This window comes from Oenanthe melanoleuca, chromosome 18 (genome assembly GCF_029582105.1).
Source record: "Oenanthe melanoleuca isolate GR-GAL-2019-014 chromosome 18, OMel1.0, whole genome shotgun sequence".
Classification (NCBI taxonomy): domain Eukaryota; kingdom Metazoa; phylum Chordata; class Aves; order Passeriformes; family Muscicapidae; genus Oenanthe; species Oenanthe melanoleuca.
Genome location: NC_079351.1, coordinates 6,546,444 through 6,562,510, shown reverse-complemented (window position 1 = coordinate 6,562,510; position 16,067 = coordinate 6,546,444). Strand labels below are relative to the sequence as shown.

The 16,067-nt window shown below is 56.8% G+C and overlaps 2 protein-coding genes across 11 annotated transcripts in view; one reads left to right on the top strand and one right to left on the bottom strand.

Moving 5' to 3' along the window:
* The window catches only part of CASKIN2 (CASK interacting protein 2), a 52,337-nt gene extending 41,947 nt beyond the window's left edge, over positions 1-10,390 (top strand). For 4 of the 8 annotated variants that reach the window (XM_056506142.1, XM_056506139.1, XM_056506141.1 and 1 more), the window contains exons 6-20: positions 74-169; positions 1,031-1,161; positions 1,362-1,470; positions 1,608-1,716; positions 1,994-2,088; positions 2,169-2,286; positions 2,521-2,703; positions 3,113-3,234; positions 3,674-3,749; positions 3,862-3,956; positions 4,169-4,279; positions 4,379-4,480; positions 4,690-4,828; positions 5,158-7,705; positions 7,933-10,390. In XM_056506142.1, the coding sequence (XP_056362117.1) occupies positions 74-169; positions 1,031-1,161; positions 1,362-1,470; positions 1,608-1,716; positions 1,994-2,088; positions 2,169-2,286; positions 2,521-2,703; positions 3,113-3,234; positions 3,674-3,749; positions 3,862-3,956; positions 4,169-4,279; positions 4,379-4,480; positions 4,690-4,828; positions 5,158-7,705; positions 7,933-8,029 (4,131 nt within the window). In that variant the 3' untranslated portion in view covers positions 8,030-10,390. The remainder of the gene's footprint in view (positions 1-73; positions 170-1,030; positions 1,162-1,361; positions 1,471-1,607; positions 1,717-1,993; positions 2,089-2,168; positions 2,287-2,520; positions 2,704-3,112; positions 3,235-3,673; positions 3,750-3,861; positions 3,957-4,168; positions 4,280-4,378; positions 4,481-4,689; positions 4,829-5,157; positions 7,706-7,932) is intronic. The other 4 variants (XM_056506144.1, XM_056506145.1, XM_056506143.1 and 1 more) reach the window with 4 other exon arrangements.
* A 695-nt stretch (positions 10,391-11,085) lies between these two features.
* Positions 11,086-16,067, bottom strand: part of TMEM94 (transmembrane protein 94) — a 49,780-nt gene continuing 44,798 nt past the window's right edge. For all 3 annotated transcript variants that reach the window (XM_056506148.1, XM_056506149.1, XM_056506150.1), the window contains 3 exons: positions 15,057-15,150; positions 14,659-14,829; positions 11,086-13,830 (listed from right to left, as the gene is read on the bottom strand). In XM_056506148.1, the coding sequence (XP_056362123.1) occupies positions 13,758-13,830; positions 14,659-14,829; positions 15,057-15,150 (338 nt within the window). In that variant the 3' untranslated portion in view covers positions 11,086-13,757. The remainder of the gene's footprint in view (positions 13,831-14,658; positions 14,830-15,056; positions 15,151-16,067) is intronic.

Here is a 16,067-nt window from a genome sequence, read left to right as displayed (position 1 = left end):
TGGGGTGCTGGGAGGGGGCACACCCTGCCCTGCAGGGTGATGCTGAGCCCCTCACCGCGTTGCTCCCCTGCAGTCGGAGATGCTGCTCCAGCACCAGTCCAACCCGTGCCTCATCAACAAGGCGAAGAAAACCCCGCTGGACTTGGCCTGCGAGTTCGGGCGGCTGAAGGTGGGTGCTGTGGGCTCTGCTCTGCACCAAGGGCTTCTCCAGGGGCAGCTCTGGAGCCCACTGACTCTGGGAGCAAAGTGCAGGGTCTGGCCACAACTGCTCTCCCTCCACCACGAGACTCAGAGCCTGGCAGGCAGCACCTGCCTCCTCCCATGGCCAGACACAGCCAGATCTGAACCTGGGAGCTGTGGGTTTTGCCCCTGACCTCACAGCAGGGCAGTAATACACTGGGAGTGAAGCCAGGAATTGTTGTTCCTGGTTCTCCACAGCCTTCCCCCACCCACCCCAGCTTTGCTCACGGTTAAGCATGGATAGGCTGAGCTGGCTAATCCAGCAAGCTCTGAGCATCCAGCCCTGCTCCAAGTCCCCAGCGCAGTTCTTGGGGACAGGGCCACACCGTGCTCTGGGAGACCCTGGCCCAGCCAGCACCACTGGATTGGGCTGGAGCATGGCCAGCCAGACTGCTCTGTGCCCCACTGGGAGGGGATCAGGGGGATGTTTCCATTTTTGGAGTATCTATAATGTCTGCAGCTATAAACAGGGCAGTAAAAATAACTCTTCTGTGCCTCTGGGTTGCCCTGAGATGTTGAGAGTTGCTCTGGGCTGGAGAGACTAGGTTTTTAGGGCTTGGTCTGAAAAGCCCGATTATGGGAAGACTGTTTCTGGCTGTTGTGACCTTTTACAGAACCTCACGACAGGGTGGCCATGCCAAGCACTGTCCAGCTCCAGCCAAGCCTGGGGCTGTGGATGGAAGGGAGTGGCAGGATGGGCAGTGGTGGGCTGGCCCCAAGGATGATCTCTTCACTGGGAGGATGCAGGTGGGGGTACCTGCACCCCATTGCTTACCAGTGTCTCATGCAGGTGGCTCAGCTGCTGCTCAACAGCCATCTGTGTGTTGCCCTGCTGGAGGGACAATCCAAGGATGCCACTGACCCCAACTACACCACTCCTCTGCACTTGGCAGCCAAGAACGGGCACAAGGAGATCATCAGGTAACTCCCTCCTTTATGCTGGAGAAACCCATCACGGCTTCAGTCCCACTTCCTCCCAAACACACTTTCCTCCTGCGAGCTTCAGCCCCTTGTCCCCAAAGCAAGTGCAAGCTGTTGTCCCCTTCCCATCATAAAGCAGCCAAGTGCGTGGCCCTGATGTTCATGTCATGCTGTTCATGCCTCTTCCTCCTTCCCACCAGGCAGCTGCTGAAGGCCGGGATCGAGATCAACAAGCAGACAAAGACAGGCACAGCCCTTCATGAGGCCGCTCTCTATGGCAAAACAGAGGTGGTGCGGCTCCTGCTGGAGGTGAGCACAGGGGAACAGGGCTGAATGGGGAGACAGCCCCTGGGGGTCACCCAGCACCCTTCCCCCTCGGTCCCTTGCCTCCTTTGACTCTGGTGGCAGGGAGGGATCTGGCCTTGACCATGTTTCCTCCTGGGCAGGGTGGTGTTGATGTGAACATCAGGAACACCTACAACCAGACAGCGCTGGACATCGTCAACCAGTTCACCACCTCACACGCCAGCAAGGACATCAAGCAGCTGTTGAGAGGTGAGGTGGGGATGGCACTGAGAGGGGTTTTTTCCCCCTGAGACCTGCCTGGGCTCCCAGTGCTCCTCCTGAATCAGTGCCAGCATCTCAGTCCCCTCTCACATGTGCCCCCATCCTATATATGGGGCAGTGTCTGGGGATTGAGTTCCTTTCCACACTATTAATGTTTTCTTCTCTCCTCTCCTTGCTTTTGCTTTCTCCTTCTGCCCTCCCTGGACTCCTCTCTTTCCTCCCTATGCTCTGGTGCCTTCTTTCTTCCTCTGTCCCTTGCCTTCAGAGGCATCAGGAATCCTGAAGGTCCGAGCTTTGAAGGATTTTTGGAACCTCCACGACCCAACTGCTCTTAACGTCCGAGCAGGAGACGTTATCACGGTGAGGCTGCTCTCTGCTCTGCATCCCCCTGGCCCACCATGGCCCTGGGTACCAGCCCCATCCATCTTGTCCCATGGCAGGTCCTGGAGCAGCATCCCGATGGCCGATGGAAGGGGCACATCCACGACGCCCAGAAAGGCACCGACCGGGTCGGGTACTTCCCGCCCTCCATTGCTGAAGTCATCAGCAAGCGGACAGGTCAGTGGCCATCCTGGGCATGCTGGGGACAGTCCCCTGTGTGAAACCTTCCCACACTTCCCAGCACCTCCTGTCAGACAGGCCCTGCAGCTCTGGCTAGCTAGGGGGGAAGGGAAGGACTCAGGGGGTGTCACCATGGTTGGGACACTACCTTAGGGACTGTGGCTCAGCTCTACCCCCCATCCCTGCCTCCTGCATGAGCTCTGACCACGTGTGTTTTGTCTTTGAATGCAGGCATGGTTGTCCCCCGTGTGGCACCCGTGCAGCAGCGCCAGGGTCCCCCCGGGGCTCTCCCAGCCCCCCCTGGGGGGCTGCAGCACCTCCCCGACGAGTGTCCACACCCGGCAGCCCCGAGTGGCCCAGCGGCCTTTGGTCACCTCACCCTAACCCGGACGGCCCCAGGTCCTGACAGCTCAGGTCAGGGGAGCACCTGGGGAGGGAGAGGGGCTGGGGACCTTCCCCTGTTCCTGGCCCTGCCTGGCCAGGGGCACAGGGGGAGACTCTCCTTCCACCTCTCCATGGGGAAGCAGACAGATGAGAGGGTGCAGATGCACAAAAAGGGAGTTTTGGGGAGCCCTTAGAGCAGCCCATTCTCTCCCTGTATCTCAGCCCTCTGTGTGTCCTGTGCCAGCCCAGGTCACCCTGTCTGTGTTGTGCATGCTGGGAGGTGGGAGGGAACTGATGCACTGTCTGTGGCTGGAGGGATCCTGTGGGAGATCAGTGGCATCAGTGTGTTGGCACACAGGTCCGTGCTGGTGACCTCTGTGCCCTGTGTCACCCCCAATCCTGGGGAGCTGCTGACAGTCTCCCTACTCATCCTAAGCAGCAGGAGACAGGAACAGTGTGGGCAGTGAGGGCAGCATTGGCAGCATCCGCAGCGCCGGCAGCGGCCAGAGCACTGAGGGCACCAACGGCCAGAGCACCAGCATCCTCATCGAGAATGCCAGGGTAGGCACCAACCCCTGCTGCCTGTGCTGCTTCCCTGTGCTGGCTCAGGCTGGAGATGGAGCCCCATCCCCTTCCATGCCCCCTCCTAGCAAAGGAGGATCTGTTGGAGTTGAGTATCCTACACCAAACAGCTACTTGCAGCCGGGACTCAGCAGGGAGATGCTCCTGGGGCATCTCAGTTGTTCACCAAAACACAGCTGGCTTTTTTGAGTGGAGCTGGAGGCTGTGGTTGGCATCACACAGCACCTCCATCATATCCTGTGTCACCTGAGATGATAATAAAAGGCCCCAAGCCAAATCCTGCCCATATCTGTAGCTGGGGGCCAGCCTGTTGCTGGGTGAAGCTGTGACCAGCAGCCCAGCATGGGGACCCCCACTCTGCTCCTGGGGGTGTGATAAAGCTGGTGTCCAGAGATGGGTCCTTCCTTCTGTCTCTCAGCCTCTACCCTCCACTGGTGACAACATCCAGCAACACCTTTTGGGATCAGAGCCACACAATGGGACCTCCCCAGCAGGTGAGGACTGTCCCAACTCCATGGGGCCTTGGGGACAGCTGTCCCCACAGTCCTAGGAGCTGTTCATTGTTCATGTGCCCCTATGACAATTCTCCTTTCTCCTTTCTGCCAGGGCCACAGGGATTCCAGACCCCAGGCAGCTGCCCCCCTGGAGACAGGGTCTTCTCCCACCAGTTCTTACGTCCTGAGCAGCTCCTTGAGGGGAAGGTAACTGGAACAGCTGGGGAATGGTGTGCTGGGTGAGCTGGCCATGTTTGGGGCACTCAGCCCAGCTCTCACTGCACCAGGGACACAGGGATCTGGGTCTTCAGGACACAAGTGTGCCCAGGGAGATCCTGTCATCTTGCCTGGAGCAGTCAGGTTCTTCCAGCCCCTGCAGCCACCATCATGGGCTGTTCTATGTCCTGTCCTCTCCCCAGGATGCAGAAGCCATTTACAACTGGCTGCGTGAGTTCCAGCTGGAGTCGTACACTGTCAACTTCCTGAACGCTGGCTACGACGTCCCCACCATCAGCCGCATGACCCCGGAGGTGAGGCAGGTCCTTCCCCTCCAGAGCTGCCAGCAGTGGCTGCACACTGCCCCAAGCTCCCTGAGCACTGCTGAGCACAGCCCCACTCTGCTCCCCTAGGATCTGACAGCCATTGGCGTGACCAAACCAGGCCACAGGAAAAAGATCTCCACAGAAATCGGGCAGCTCAGCATCGCTGAGTGGCTGCCCAACTACATCCCGGTGAGTCCCTGGCACTGAGGCTTTAGTCACTTCCTTTCTTCAGGTCTTTTCTCAGAGCTCTCTGACCCCAGGATAGACACAGAGATCTGTAAGTAAATAGCTTTGACTGCTTTAAAGCAGTCAGAGATACCCTAAAAACACAGGGAGGGGATGCTGAAGGTGCTGCCCATTCCTTGATGCTCATGGCAGTGGCTCCATACTCTTTCCAGGCTGACCTGATGGACTGGCTTAGTGCCATTGGGTTGCCCCAATACCACAAAAAGCTGGTGAACAATGGCTATGATTCCATCACCATCGTGACAGACCTGACCTGGGAGGATCTGCAAGAGATTGGCATCAACAAGCTGGGTGAGTCTCTCCTGCCATGCTGGGGTGGCCCAGGGCAGCCAAGTTTCCCACCCAGGTCCCCATGCCCCATTCTCCCTCAGGCTGGGAGGTGCAGGCATGCCTTGAGCACCCAGAAAGGGCAGTTCCTGGCTGTCCCTAAGAACTCTCTTTGGCCAGCTGGAGCTGGGCCTAGCTAGGTAGATGCCAGCAGTAGTTTGTCTCCTCCCATAGGCAGGGTTTAGATAACCCTGAGGCCTTTGCTCCAGTGTGTGACATAACTACTACTCTTCTTGGCCTGGAAACAGGCCTTGAAGGCTGGAGCTGACCCAATGTCCCTTTCCTTCCTGCAGGCCACCAGAAGAAGATCATGTTGGCTGTCAAGAAGCTCAGAGACCTCCGCAAAAGCCTCAACCAAGCAGAAGCAACTCTGGCTAGACGCAAAGTCCCCGGTTCCCTGGACATTGTCACCATTGAGTCCCTGGAGAATGGGGAGTGCCAGTCCCCACACACACCCAAAATGACAACCTTCCAGGACAGTGAGCTCAGCTATGAGCTGCAGACAGCCATGTCCAACAGCTGCCACGACACGCTCGGCATCAAGAGCAGCCAGGGAATGTCACGGAGCCAGGAGAGCATCGGGGTGCGCTCGCGGGGCTCGGGGCACTCTCAGGACAACGTGCTGTCCCGGCGCCTCTCCAGCCCCTCGCAGGAGAGCCTGGGCAGCGGCGAGAGCAGCAGCAGCAGTGGCCAGTCCTGTGCCCCTCCCCGCAGCAAGGAGAGCCCGGCCAGCCTGCCCAGCCCCGAGCCCTATGGGAAACTCGTGTCCCCCGAGGGGCTGAACGGCTTTGCCAACGGCGCTGGGGGCAGCCCTCTCAAGGAGAGGAACCTGCCCGAAGGCACGGATCAGTACACACGGCCTGTGGCTCAGAAAGGAGCCGGGACGCCAGCAGTTACTCCCTGTACTCCTCCCCAGACTCCCTGCAAGGGAACAGCCCCCTACGTCTTCATGTACCCACACGTCTCCCTGAAATCCCCAACGGCCCCGTCTGTCCTGGGAGCAGAGCAGCCCAAGGCACACCCATACCCCTCTGTCTCCCCTGGACAGAAGAGCAGCCTGCAGACATCAGCCCAAAAGGGCTTCTCCTACCTGCACAGCCAGTGCAGCCCCACGGAGCCACCCAGCACAGCCCCCACGGCCGGGGAGCAGCACAACGGGGGCGAAGGCTTGAAGCACAAGAAGCGCTCGCACAGCCTGAACCGCTACGCGCTGTCGGATGGCGAGCACGAGGAGGAGGAGGGGGCCCCCAGCAGCACCCTGGGCTCCTACGCCACGCTGACACGGCGGCCGGGCCGCAGCCAGATGCCGCGGGCCTGCGCGCAGGCGGATGCCAAGGTGACCCGCAGCCAGTCCTTCGCCATCCGGGCCAAGCGCAAGGGCCCTCCGCCGCCGCCCCCCAAGCGCCTCAGCTCCGTGTCCAGCGCCCTCGCTGCTGAGGCGGACGGCGAGCAGCCCCCCAGCCCTGAGCGCCAGCCCACAGCCACTCAGGATGTGGCTGACGCAGGTGCCACCCCCAGTGATGCCGGCCGTGGCAGGACAGTGAAGAGCCTGGCGGCTGCGCTGGAGGGAACATCCCTGAGTCCGTCCAAGCCCCTCCTGGCCCCAAAACCGCTGCACCTGACTCAGGACTGTGTCCCCCGGGCAGATGTGGGTGGGGGGTCCCACAATGGCAGTGATGCCAGCAGTGCCACAGTCTCCGATGGCAGCAGGGACCCCTTTGAGAGCAGCAAGCCACGGAGGCGGACAGTGAGTGAGCCCAGCGCTCCTATGACAGAGGTGGCTGCACAGGGTGAGCAGGAGGATGCCTGCTCAGACACAGAGGAGGAGGCCAAGCCAGGGGTCTCCTCTTCATCGTCCCAGAACAGCTCCAGTGAGTGCATCCCCTTTGCAGAAGAAGGCAATTTAACCATCAAACAGCGGCCAAAGCCCAGCGGCCATTCCAAGGCCGAGGCAGCCGTGCCGGACACGGAGCCTGGTTCCCAGCCGGCAGAGCCCCAGGGCTCCTCTGGGAAGGAGCCGGCAGCCCCCGCTGTGCCCAAGGAGCCGCCCGTGCTGGAGTTCAACCTGACCGAGTCGGACACGGTGAAGCGCCGGCCGCGCTTCAGGGAGCGGGAGCCGCTGCAGGCGGTGCTGAAGGCGTTCAGCATGGCGGGGCAGGCGGAGCCGGGGGGCAGCCCCACACCCCAGTACGCACAGGCCCAGGCTGTGAGCATCGCAGGCCCCCCCGCCCCAGCACTGGCACCGCGGCCCGCGCTGGCTGGGGATGCCTTCGACGATGACAGCGTGGAGTTCAGGATTGCCGAGATAGAGAAAAGCATCTTGTCGCTGGAGAAAGGCATGAAGAAGGCCCCAAGCCCCACCAAAGCCCCCAGCCCCACAGAGCTGGTAGGCACGGCTGTAGTGAGGACACCCACGCCAGGTATGTCCGTCTCCAAGGTGGTGGTGGGGCTCCCTCCCGTGTTGGTGTGGGAGGTGAGGAGTTCCTGTGCCACCACCTACCATGAGTCCCCTCCCTTTGCAGATGTCCCTGCCAAGCACACCTCTGTGGCATCCACCAAGCTCGTCTTCTCTGGACCCAAGACCATCTACCAGCAGGTCCTGCAGCCCTCCCGCCACACCGTTGCTCCCTGGGCGGCCACCGAGGCGGTGCCGGATGTGATTGGGTCCCTGCCCAGTCCCAGCTCTCTGATGCTGGAAACGGGCAGCAAGATCTCAGCAAAGCCTTTGGCAGCTGCCCCAGGGGCCACCCTAGCCCAGCAGCGGCAGGAGCAGAGCAGCTCCAGCCTGGCTGCCACGCTGCAGGTGGCCGAGAAGAAGATCACTGTGGAGGAGGCAGAGAGGTGAGGAAGATGCTGGGCCCCTCGAGGTGGGGTTGGGAAGGTCCCAGGAAGGGCAGGAAAAGAGCTGTGTATGGGCACATCATGCCTGCACCACACAGCTCACACACGCTCAAGCCCAGCTCTGTGCTGAGCTCCTGCTGCTGGGTAAGGTCCAGCCTGGCCAAACCTTCCCCATCAGCACCTGCAGCCTTTGAGCAGTGCTTTGACTCTCTCCCTTTCCTCTCCAGCCACCCTGGGACCATGCACTCGGCCAAGAACATCTTGGAAGACATCAGCAACATGTTTGACGACCTGGCTGACCAGCTGGATGCAATGCTGGACTGAGGCTTGCTCCCTCCTTCCCCTCCCCGCGTCCGGCCGCTCCACCAGTGCCCCTGGTGATGGGGGAGAGCGGATCCGGCACCAGCGGTGCCTGCAGGTCTCTGCAGCCGCCTCCTCCCCACGCTCTGCACTGCGGCTGGGAACAAAGCTGCTCTCCCTGCCCACCCCTGGCTCCGTGTCACATCTGACAGCGTGGCCTTGGGCCGGTTTCCGAGGGGTCAGGCATTTCCCACCAGACTGGCAGCAGGAGGAGGGCCCAGAGGGGCTGCACATACAGCCCTGGAGGCCATGGAGAAGCCCTTGCTCCCTTGCACACAGCTGAGGAGCCTCCAAAGGGACTTTTCTCTTTCCCCACTGCATTGTCGAGTCCTGCCTCTTATTATTTATCCCCTGCCAACAATGTGTCACAGGAGAGACCTCCCCGGGCAGCCAGCACCGAGCTGGCGATTCACTGTGCAGCCACAGCCCTGGCCAGGCCCGACAGCAGCTCAAAGAAGACGGGGTTGTCGCAGTTTGGCAGCTTGCAGAGCGAGGAGGAACCTTTCTGCTTTATTTGCCGCTTTTCCAAACGCCTCAGCCTCGGGCAGCGTGAAATCCGAGTGGATGGAAATCCCTGCACAGACCCCTCGAGGTGGGGCTGGCCCAGCCTGCAGAGCAGGGGATGTTCTGCCACAGCCCTGCCGGACACGGGAGCCTTCCTGCCCCTTCCCAGAGCGATCAGGATGGTGATGGCAGTGCCAAAAACCTGGGAATTTGGGCCAGTCCGTCTGGATCATGCTGCTCAATGGAGTTTGCCCTCTGCCAACACTGTGCCTGTGCAAACCCCCACCCTGCTCCTTCCAGAGTACAGCAGCAGCAGCATGATTAACAGTTTTAAAATTTTTTTTCTCCCCTCCCTTATCCCTTTTTTTGGGAGAAAACATTCCCTTTTGGCAGTGCCCCTCCCTGTGGGGAGCTGCTGGCACAAACCCCGCCGTGAGCATTGTTCAACAGTAGCAGTTTGGGAGTGATCCTCGCTCACAGCTCTGCAGCCCGGCGGGGGAGCTGACCCCGGCTGCACCGGGAATTCGGCTGGGGAGCAGCTCCTGCCTGCTGGATGCAGCCACAGCCCCTGGCTGCAGTGAGAGCTCTCTGCATCCAGGCAGGAGTAGCGGCTGCATGGCTCCCAGACAGATTTCTCTCGCAGGATCTGCTCACTAGTGCATGGCTAAATATGTCCAAGAGCCCGGAACTTGGCTCGTGTTCGGCATGCCAAGCAAATGAAAGCATCGGAGCACCAGAAGGGAACCAAAGATTGTGCTGAAGTGCCATTTGCTACGAAAATTTCAAACAAAGGGAAAGAAAATTCTGCATATTTCCCTTTAAAAAAAAAAAATTAAAATCACCAATGCAAAACCAAACTGGAGGGAGAAGGTGGCTGAGAAGGCAGCTGTTTCCCAATCCTTTGGGAGTTTGCAGCTGGGTTGGATTGTTTGCAGCCCCTGTGCTGTTGCATAGGAAGGGGAGCAAAGCCCACCTGAACATTCCTGCAGGTCTCTGCTCCTGAGGGCAGCTATGCCGTGGGCTGGGCAGGCAAGAGGTGCCAGCCTCGTTTCTGGGCTGAAAAGCAAAGACAAAAAACCCTGAAAAAACCTAAAATCCCATCATTGTCCAGGACTTGAGGTCAGTGTGAGGAGGGTAAGGACACTTCTCCCCTGGCTCTGATTTCTGTCCCACACTGAGTGTATCCACTGCCTGTGTCTGAGTGCCACATCATGGACATGATGTTTTTAAATAGCTACAACCAGTGGCACTTTACAAAGAGGTTCAGAGAAACCTTTTAAAGCTGATTTTTACTCTCACAAGTCAACCTGGGACAAGCCCAGTTATTTTTTTTCATATGTTGATAAACTGTAAATGTTTTGTTTTTTTTTAAAGGCCAATGTATATATTTAAAATGTGATTTATTCTATATATTTACTAACCAGAACTGCAAGTCTTGGGTCAGGGATAAGAGGACATTGGGGTGGAGCTGCCGCTGTCTGAGCCACCTGAGGGCAGCAGAACGCTGCTCTCATTGTCAATAAGGGAACTAAACATTTGATTTTGCAGAAGAATGCCTATTTTTTGAGCTCTAGATCTCTATTTTGAAGCTACTGTATGGTGTGTAAGTTATGTACACTGCAACTGGGACTAACTGACCCCAGCTGCACCTGCTCCGTGCAGCTAGACAGTGAGGGGAAAAAATAGCCCATGTAATCACCAGACTGACAACAGATTTTAAACCATCTGCTCTGTTTGTGTTAATCATGTGTTTTGTTTTCCACTAACATCCATTAAGACTAAGTTCTATTAAACAGTGGGGCATATTTTACCCTTTTGATAGTTTTGCCTAGTTGTGTCCTTAGTATCAAATGGCATAAGCTTGTCTCCTGCTGCTTGAAGTCCATGGAGGATCAGCTTTATCCTGTTCCCTGTGCTCCAGGCTTCCTCAGATAATCTCCCCTGGTGAGTCCCAGTCACCTCCAGTGAGGTTAATGCTCAGTGTGAGTCTCAGCACCACAGCAGTGATGTGGTGACAGAGCTGTGTCCTGGTGTCCCAGTGCCCAGCCCTGCCCATGTGGCACCTCCACTCTCCCCATGTGCCAGGCAGAGCATTCCTCCCTCCTCCTGATCCTGCCTGGGAGTGTGGCCACTGTCACCCCAGTGCCTGATTTGCTCAGGACAAGCAGCCCAGGCCTCCTTATCCCCCCACTGCTCCCAGTGCCTCTCCCAGCTCACCCCAACTCTCACCCATGCAGAGGGATTCAAACTCTGCTGCGAGCCTCGACTGAAGCAGTGCCTGGGATCCAGGCAACCACCAGGGAACCAAACCTTCCCTGTAGGAAGAGGCTTTCAGAGATGGACAGATTTGCCCAAAGCTGAGCAGAACTGGAAAAAAGGCCAGAACTGGATCCCAGGAGCATGAAGCTCTCAGGCTGTGTCCCTACAACAGGAAATTCACACCCTGTGACTCCAGCAGCCACAGACATTTTTACTTTCTTTCTTTGCTGGGTGCAAACTCGTTCCCAACTCCTGGGTGTGTTAGCCAAGACTATCATTTATTGCCATTCTTATACTGGATGCTTGTGGGTCTGGGTTTGTTTCTTTTTTTTTTCTTTTTTATACAATTTACAAGTTTTAATACAAATGAAATATTTTTACATACATCCCAAAAAATTTAATATAAAATATACAGCATTTAAAAACATCTTGATGTAGGAAATTTCCTTCTGAAGCCGTGCACTCTGACCCTTAGACACTTCAGTGGCTGAGGGAAGGGTGGCACTGGCAAGACCATCCTAAAGGCTCCATTCATACACTTTAGCTCCCTGCAAGTCTAGCTGGGGAAGGAGGATGCAGGAAAATAAACATTTGTGATCACTCAGAGGAGGAAACCTTGAAGGTGCCTCCTCCAGAGGAAGGTGTGGCCAGCAGGAATCTCTGGACTCTGCTGCCTTTTAACACCTACAACAGTTCATGGCACAGGGCAAGAGCTGGGGTGTGGCTGGGGGGAAAGCTGGGACAGCAGTGAGCAGCTGAGCTGCCTCTGACTCCAGCTCAGCTTGGCCACAGAGTAGATCACACCCCACTTGTGATCCAACCCTGGCATCTGGAAGGAAAGCTGATTTCTCAGGGGCCAGGCGTGTCAGATCTGGAGCTGGCATTTAGTGAATTGAGGCTGAGAAAGGTGCAGCTTGTTCTCCCTGAGCCTTGCAGGTGCCAGGGGAGTGAGGGCACAGTCCAGCCTGGCTGGCAAAGGTGGGCAGACACTGCTGTGGTGCAGGGGAGAGCCCTGTGCTTCCCCAGGGAGCTGCTGGCTTCCTATTCTATAAATCCTGCCAGCATGGGATTTCCACATCCACCCCCACTGCAGGAGCTGGGTCCAGGGCTTGAACCCCCCCTGCTGCCCCCCTCCAGCATCCTCAGAGTGTTCAGGGTTGGCTGTACCCAGCTCTGCTCCTCTACCAGCCCCACAGCAGGGGGAGGGTATTGCTTAGAGACACTCAGCTGTGTCCATGCTCTCTGGTTATGCTGAAAAGTGAGGAAGACAAGGTGGAGCAGCAGGGCAGAGCTTGGGGATTCCAGAAAGCTCCCTGCCTGCCCAGGAAAGAGCAGCTGCCACTTGTTAATCTTGGGTACCAAAGAAGAAGTAACAGCCAAATATTGTAGTGTTAATGTTGGAACCAAAAACAGGTCCAGGATTTACCAGCTTTAGTCAGTGTTTAGAATTAGAGTCAACATCTCCATGAGCTGCAAATATTCTGGTAGCCAAGCCTGTGTGCTCCTCTGTGGCCCTTGGCTGTCAGCCCACAACAGGACCAGTGCTCCTAGTACAGAGGGGGTCTGGTCAGAGCTCAGGAGCTTGTGTGCTGCACTGGGGCAGGTCATGGTTTGCTGCAGCCTCCAGGGGAGAGTCCCCCCAGGCAAATGTAGAGACCTCCAGAAAAACACTGAGCAGATGTTGCCCAGGGAGGTTGTGGCTGCCTCATCCCTGGAATTGTTAAAGGTCAGGTTGGACAGGGCTTGGAGCACTCTGGGATAGAGGAAGGTGTCCCTGCCCATGGCAGGGGGTGGAACAAGATAAGCTTTAAGGCCCCTTCCAACCCAAACCATTCTGTGGTTGTATGTGAAGGCATTAGCACAGAGGGGAGAGACTTCCCAGCACTATCACAGACAGACATGATTGGGCAGGGTTCCCTGTGCCTTTGGGAGCAAGAACTGGATGCAGCACAACCCTGGGATTGGGAAAAGAGCCATTCACCAGCTCTGTATTAGTCACAACTGCAAGTTGCAGATATCCTGCCTGGAAAGACATCCCCTTCCTCTAGGGTGGGATAGTCAGGGCTCAGGCTTTATCTCTGTGGTTTTCTCAAGCAGGCACATCACTGAAGCAGAACAGCAGTTTGGATGACAAACAGGAGAACAGCTGTAAAACCTCTCTGGGGGGTGTTAAAGAAGATAAAAGCTGGTTCAACAGGGCTGCAGGAAGCTGAACCATGCTGGCTCCCTGCAAGAGAAGCTGCTCTCCCTCTGCACCAGACCAGAGGATCACAGGCAGCTTTTCCCAAAGCCATGTCTCATCCCTCTTCTGACACAGCCAGTACATGGCTGTGACAACAACACTAGAAGGCAGGGCTGGCCCAGCCCAGCTGTCCAGAGACCCTTTCCACTGTCCCCTCAGGAAATTGAGCTCCCAGCACTTTTGGGACTGCAGGAGGGATGGCTCCTTTGCCCCAGGACACAGGGCAGGCAGACAGGGAGGGCATGCACAGGCACACACACACGGAGAGCAGACAGAGATGGAAAACCAAAATGAGTTTCAATAGAGATCTCCTGCTTCAGCAGCCCTACTGGCCCCAGATTCTCCTGCCAGGCCCAGGAAACCCATCTGCTCACAAAGAGGGAAGGAGCCACTTCATTTTAGCATCACCATGATACTAACAAATACCTCCAGTAATAAATAAATAAAGGAAGAGCAGCCTGAACAGGCAGCAGAGCTGGCAGGTTCCTGTGAGGGCACCTGGCAGGCTGGGAAGGGGCTGCATACCTGTGGGGGGATCCCTGCCTGGGGCCCTGGGAAGGTGCAGATGTAGTTTTGCCAGGAGGTGTCTGGTTTGCTTTTGTGATGGAAAACTCCCTGGGCCTTTGCTGCAGCCACTCTCCCAGTGGCTGTTTGGCCCTGGCTCCAGGGAACTTGAGCTGGGTGCTTTTAAAATGGTGAATTCATCCCCAGCTTGGTTTCAAACTGCAACTTCTGCCTCTTTTGGTAACGGACACGGACCCTGGAGAAGAAAGAAGAGAGTCAGTAGGCAGAGGGGTGAAAGGTAAGGCTGCCCCACTGCCATTCCTGAGCTGCTAGCCCTAAGAAGCAGGGAAGCCCCTGGCCTGGGCCCTGTGGTAGTCTGGGAGGGGAATCAAATCCAGAGAGCATTCCATGGTCTCAGTGCTACCCCATCCAGCTAAATCCCATCTCCAGGGACACCAGACATGGCACAGAAAGGTCCAGAAACCCTTCACAGGAACTGAGATGGTGTCTCTATCCCCATTAGGGCTCCCTGTAATCCCTGCCTTTCCTCCCCAGCCCATTTCCTGAATCAATGTTCATTAGTGTTGACTCCCAGCTCTGGCTGCTCCCCGTGCTGGGAAGAACAGCCAGTCACTTTGCCTGCTACTCATTCTTGGCTTCAGCCACTTCCCGTGAAAACGAGTCCCACAGTCCAGGCTCTGTGTGAAGGCACATTTCCTCTGTGATTCAATGCCTCTCTGTCCTCATGGGACAAGATGGAGAGAACAGCCCTCCCCAGTTCCATGCTGGTGTTGCATAGACCTTGGCTGTCTCCCTTTGGTTTGAGATAAGGAAATTTTGTTCTCCCTTCCTGCTCCCAATCACTGCCCCTGCCCTTCTCTGACCCTCCTTCCTCCCCTGTGCTTCCTCCCTGGGAGGTGGAACGTGAGCCTGCACACAATAGCCAGGTGATTTACACAATGCAATCAGCTTTTCCTTTCTGTTCCCCACCCTCTTCCCTGGACATCATTATTTTTTGCAGCTCAAGGCCAGGCTGGAGGGAGGCTTCAGCCCTTTCTCCTCATCCTCCCTACAACCCCCATACCTGATTTCATGCAGCTTGACAATCTCATTGATGATAACCACAAGGACCAAGGAAAGAAAACCCAGGAGCCACGAGACTGGAGAGATGGAGACGTGGTTAAAGGTCAAAGAAGAGTTGAGATTTTCCCAGAGTTTCAGGTCCAGCACAGTCTGTGCCACTTGCCCCAGCACCCTAAGATGAAAAACAAACACAGCAAATCTCAGCAGATCTGACCTCCCAGGATTTGCAGATGAACCTGTTCAGGCCCAGATGAAACGCTCACAACAGAGACCCCTCACCAGTTCAGCAGTAGAGATCAATTGCCATGCACTTAATTCTCCAAACTGCTGCTGGAGTGGGCCTGGGGCCCTCCTTGCTGCAGCACCCTGGAACACCTCCCCAGGGCCTGGGGTACTCACACAACAGCCACAGTGAGCGTCCACCAGCGGTTGGAGAGGGGGCTCTTCTTCCACAGGGGCTTGGTGCGATGGACGTGGGTGATGGATATGAACACTGCAGGGAAAAGGGATTATTTAGCACCACACACAGATACAGCACTTCACAAGGTGCATCAACACCTGTTACTCCTAAGGGATGTGGGGTTCATGTCCCTGGAGCCAGCCTACCATTCAGGGTTCTTTCAGACCAGGCTGCTCACAGTAATTCCAAGTCCCTGGAATGCAGGTGGGGGCAGTGCAGTTGTTGTACTGCACACAGTTATTCTCTCGGAGCTTGGTTCACAGCCTGGCAGCTAAAACAGAGCAGGCAAAGGCCCAGGTCTGGGGAGTGGGACAGGGGTGGGTGTGGCCTTGCTCCAGGGCTGCAACAGAGGAAAGCTCCAGCCCAGACACAGATTTAGCCAGAGACCCAGGGCTGTCTGACCAGCATTTGCTCAGCTTTCACTTGGGCTCTTCCAAACAGCTGCCAGGCAAAGCACCCCTGTCTTGCCTCAGTGGTCTGAGGGACATACAAGTACTGCAACCCACTCTCTCCAAAGCTGGGGATCAAATCAGGAAGCATTTCTGTTGGACTGGACATGTGCACATCTCAGCACACAGTGCTCTGCCCAGCACCATGGGACATACGGGACAGGGAGCTGAGATCCTTCAGTGCTGTCAGGGAGCAGCTGGACCTGCTCTGCCAGGCAATGGGTGCAGGTGATGAGGATCAGCTCAGAGCTGGCTGCACACCCCTCCAGAGGGTTTAAAAAGGCTTCCAGCTCTCAAACAGTCACAGCTGCACCAGTGCCCTTTGTGGGAAGGCAGTGGGGATATAAACACTTCTGAAGCAGGGAATACTTTTGGAGAGCTACAGGTGCTGGTGCTAACTTCCAAGAAGGCAAAAGGGATTTGGCTCTTCTGGTGAGACAGCACTTCACCAGGCTGGTAGGAAGCAGAATCAGTTCTGAGGGTGTTGCTTTTAATCTGCCA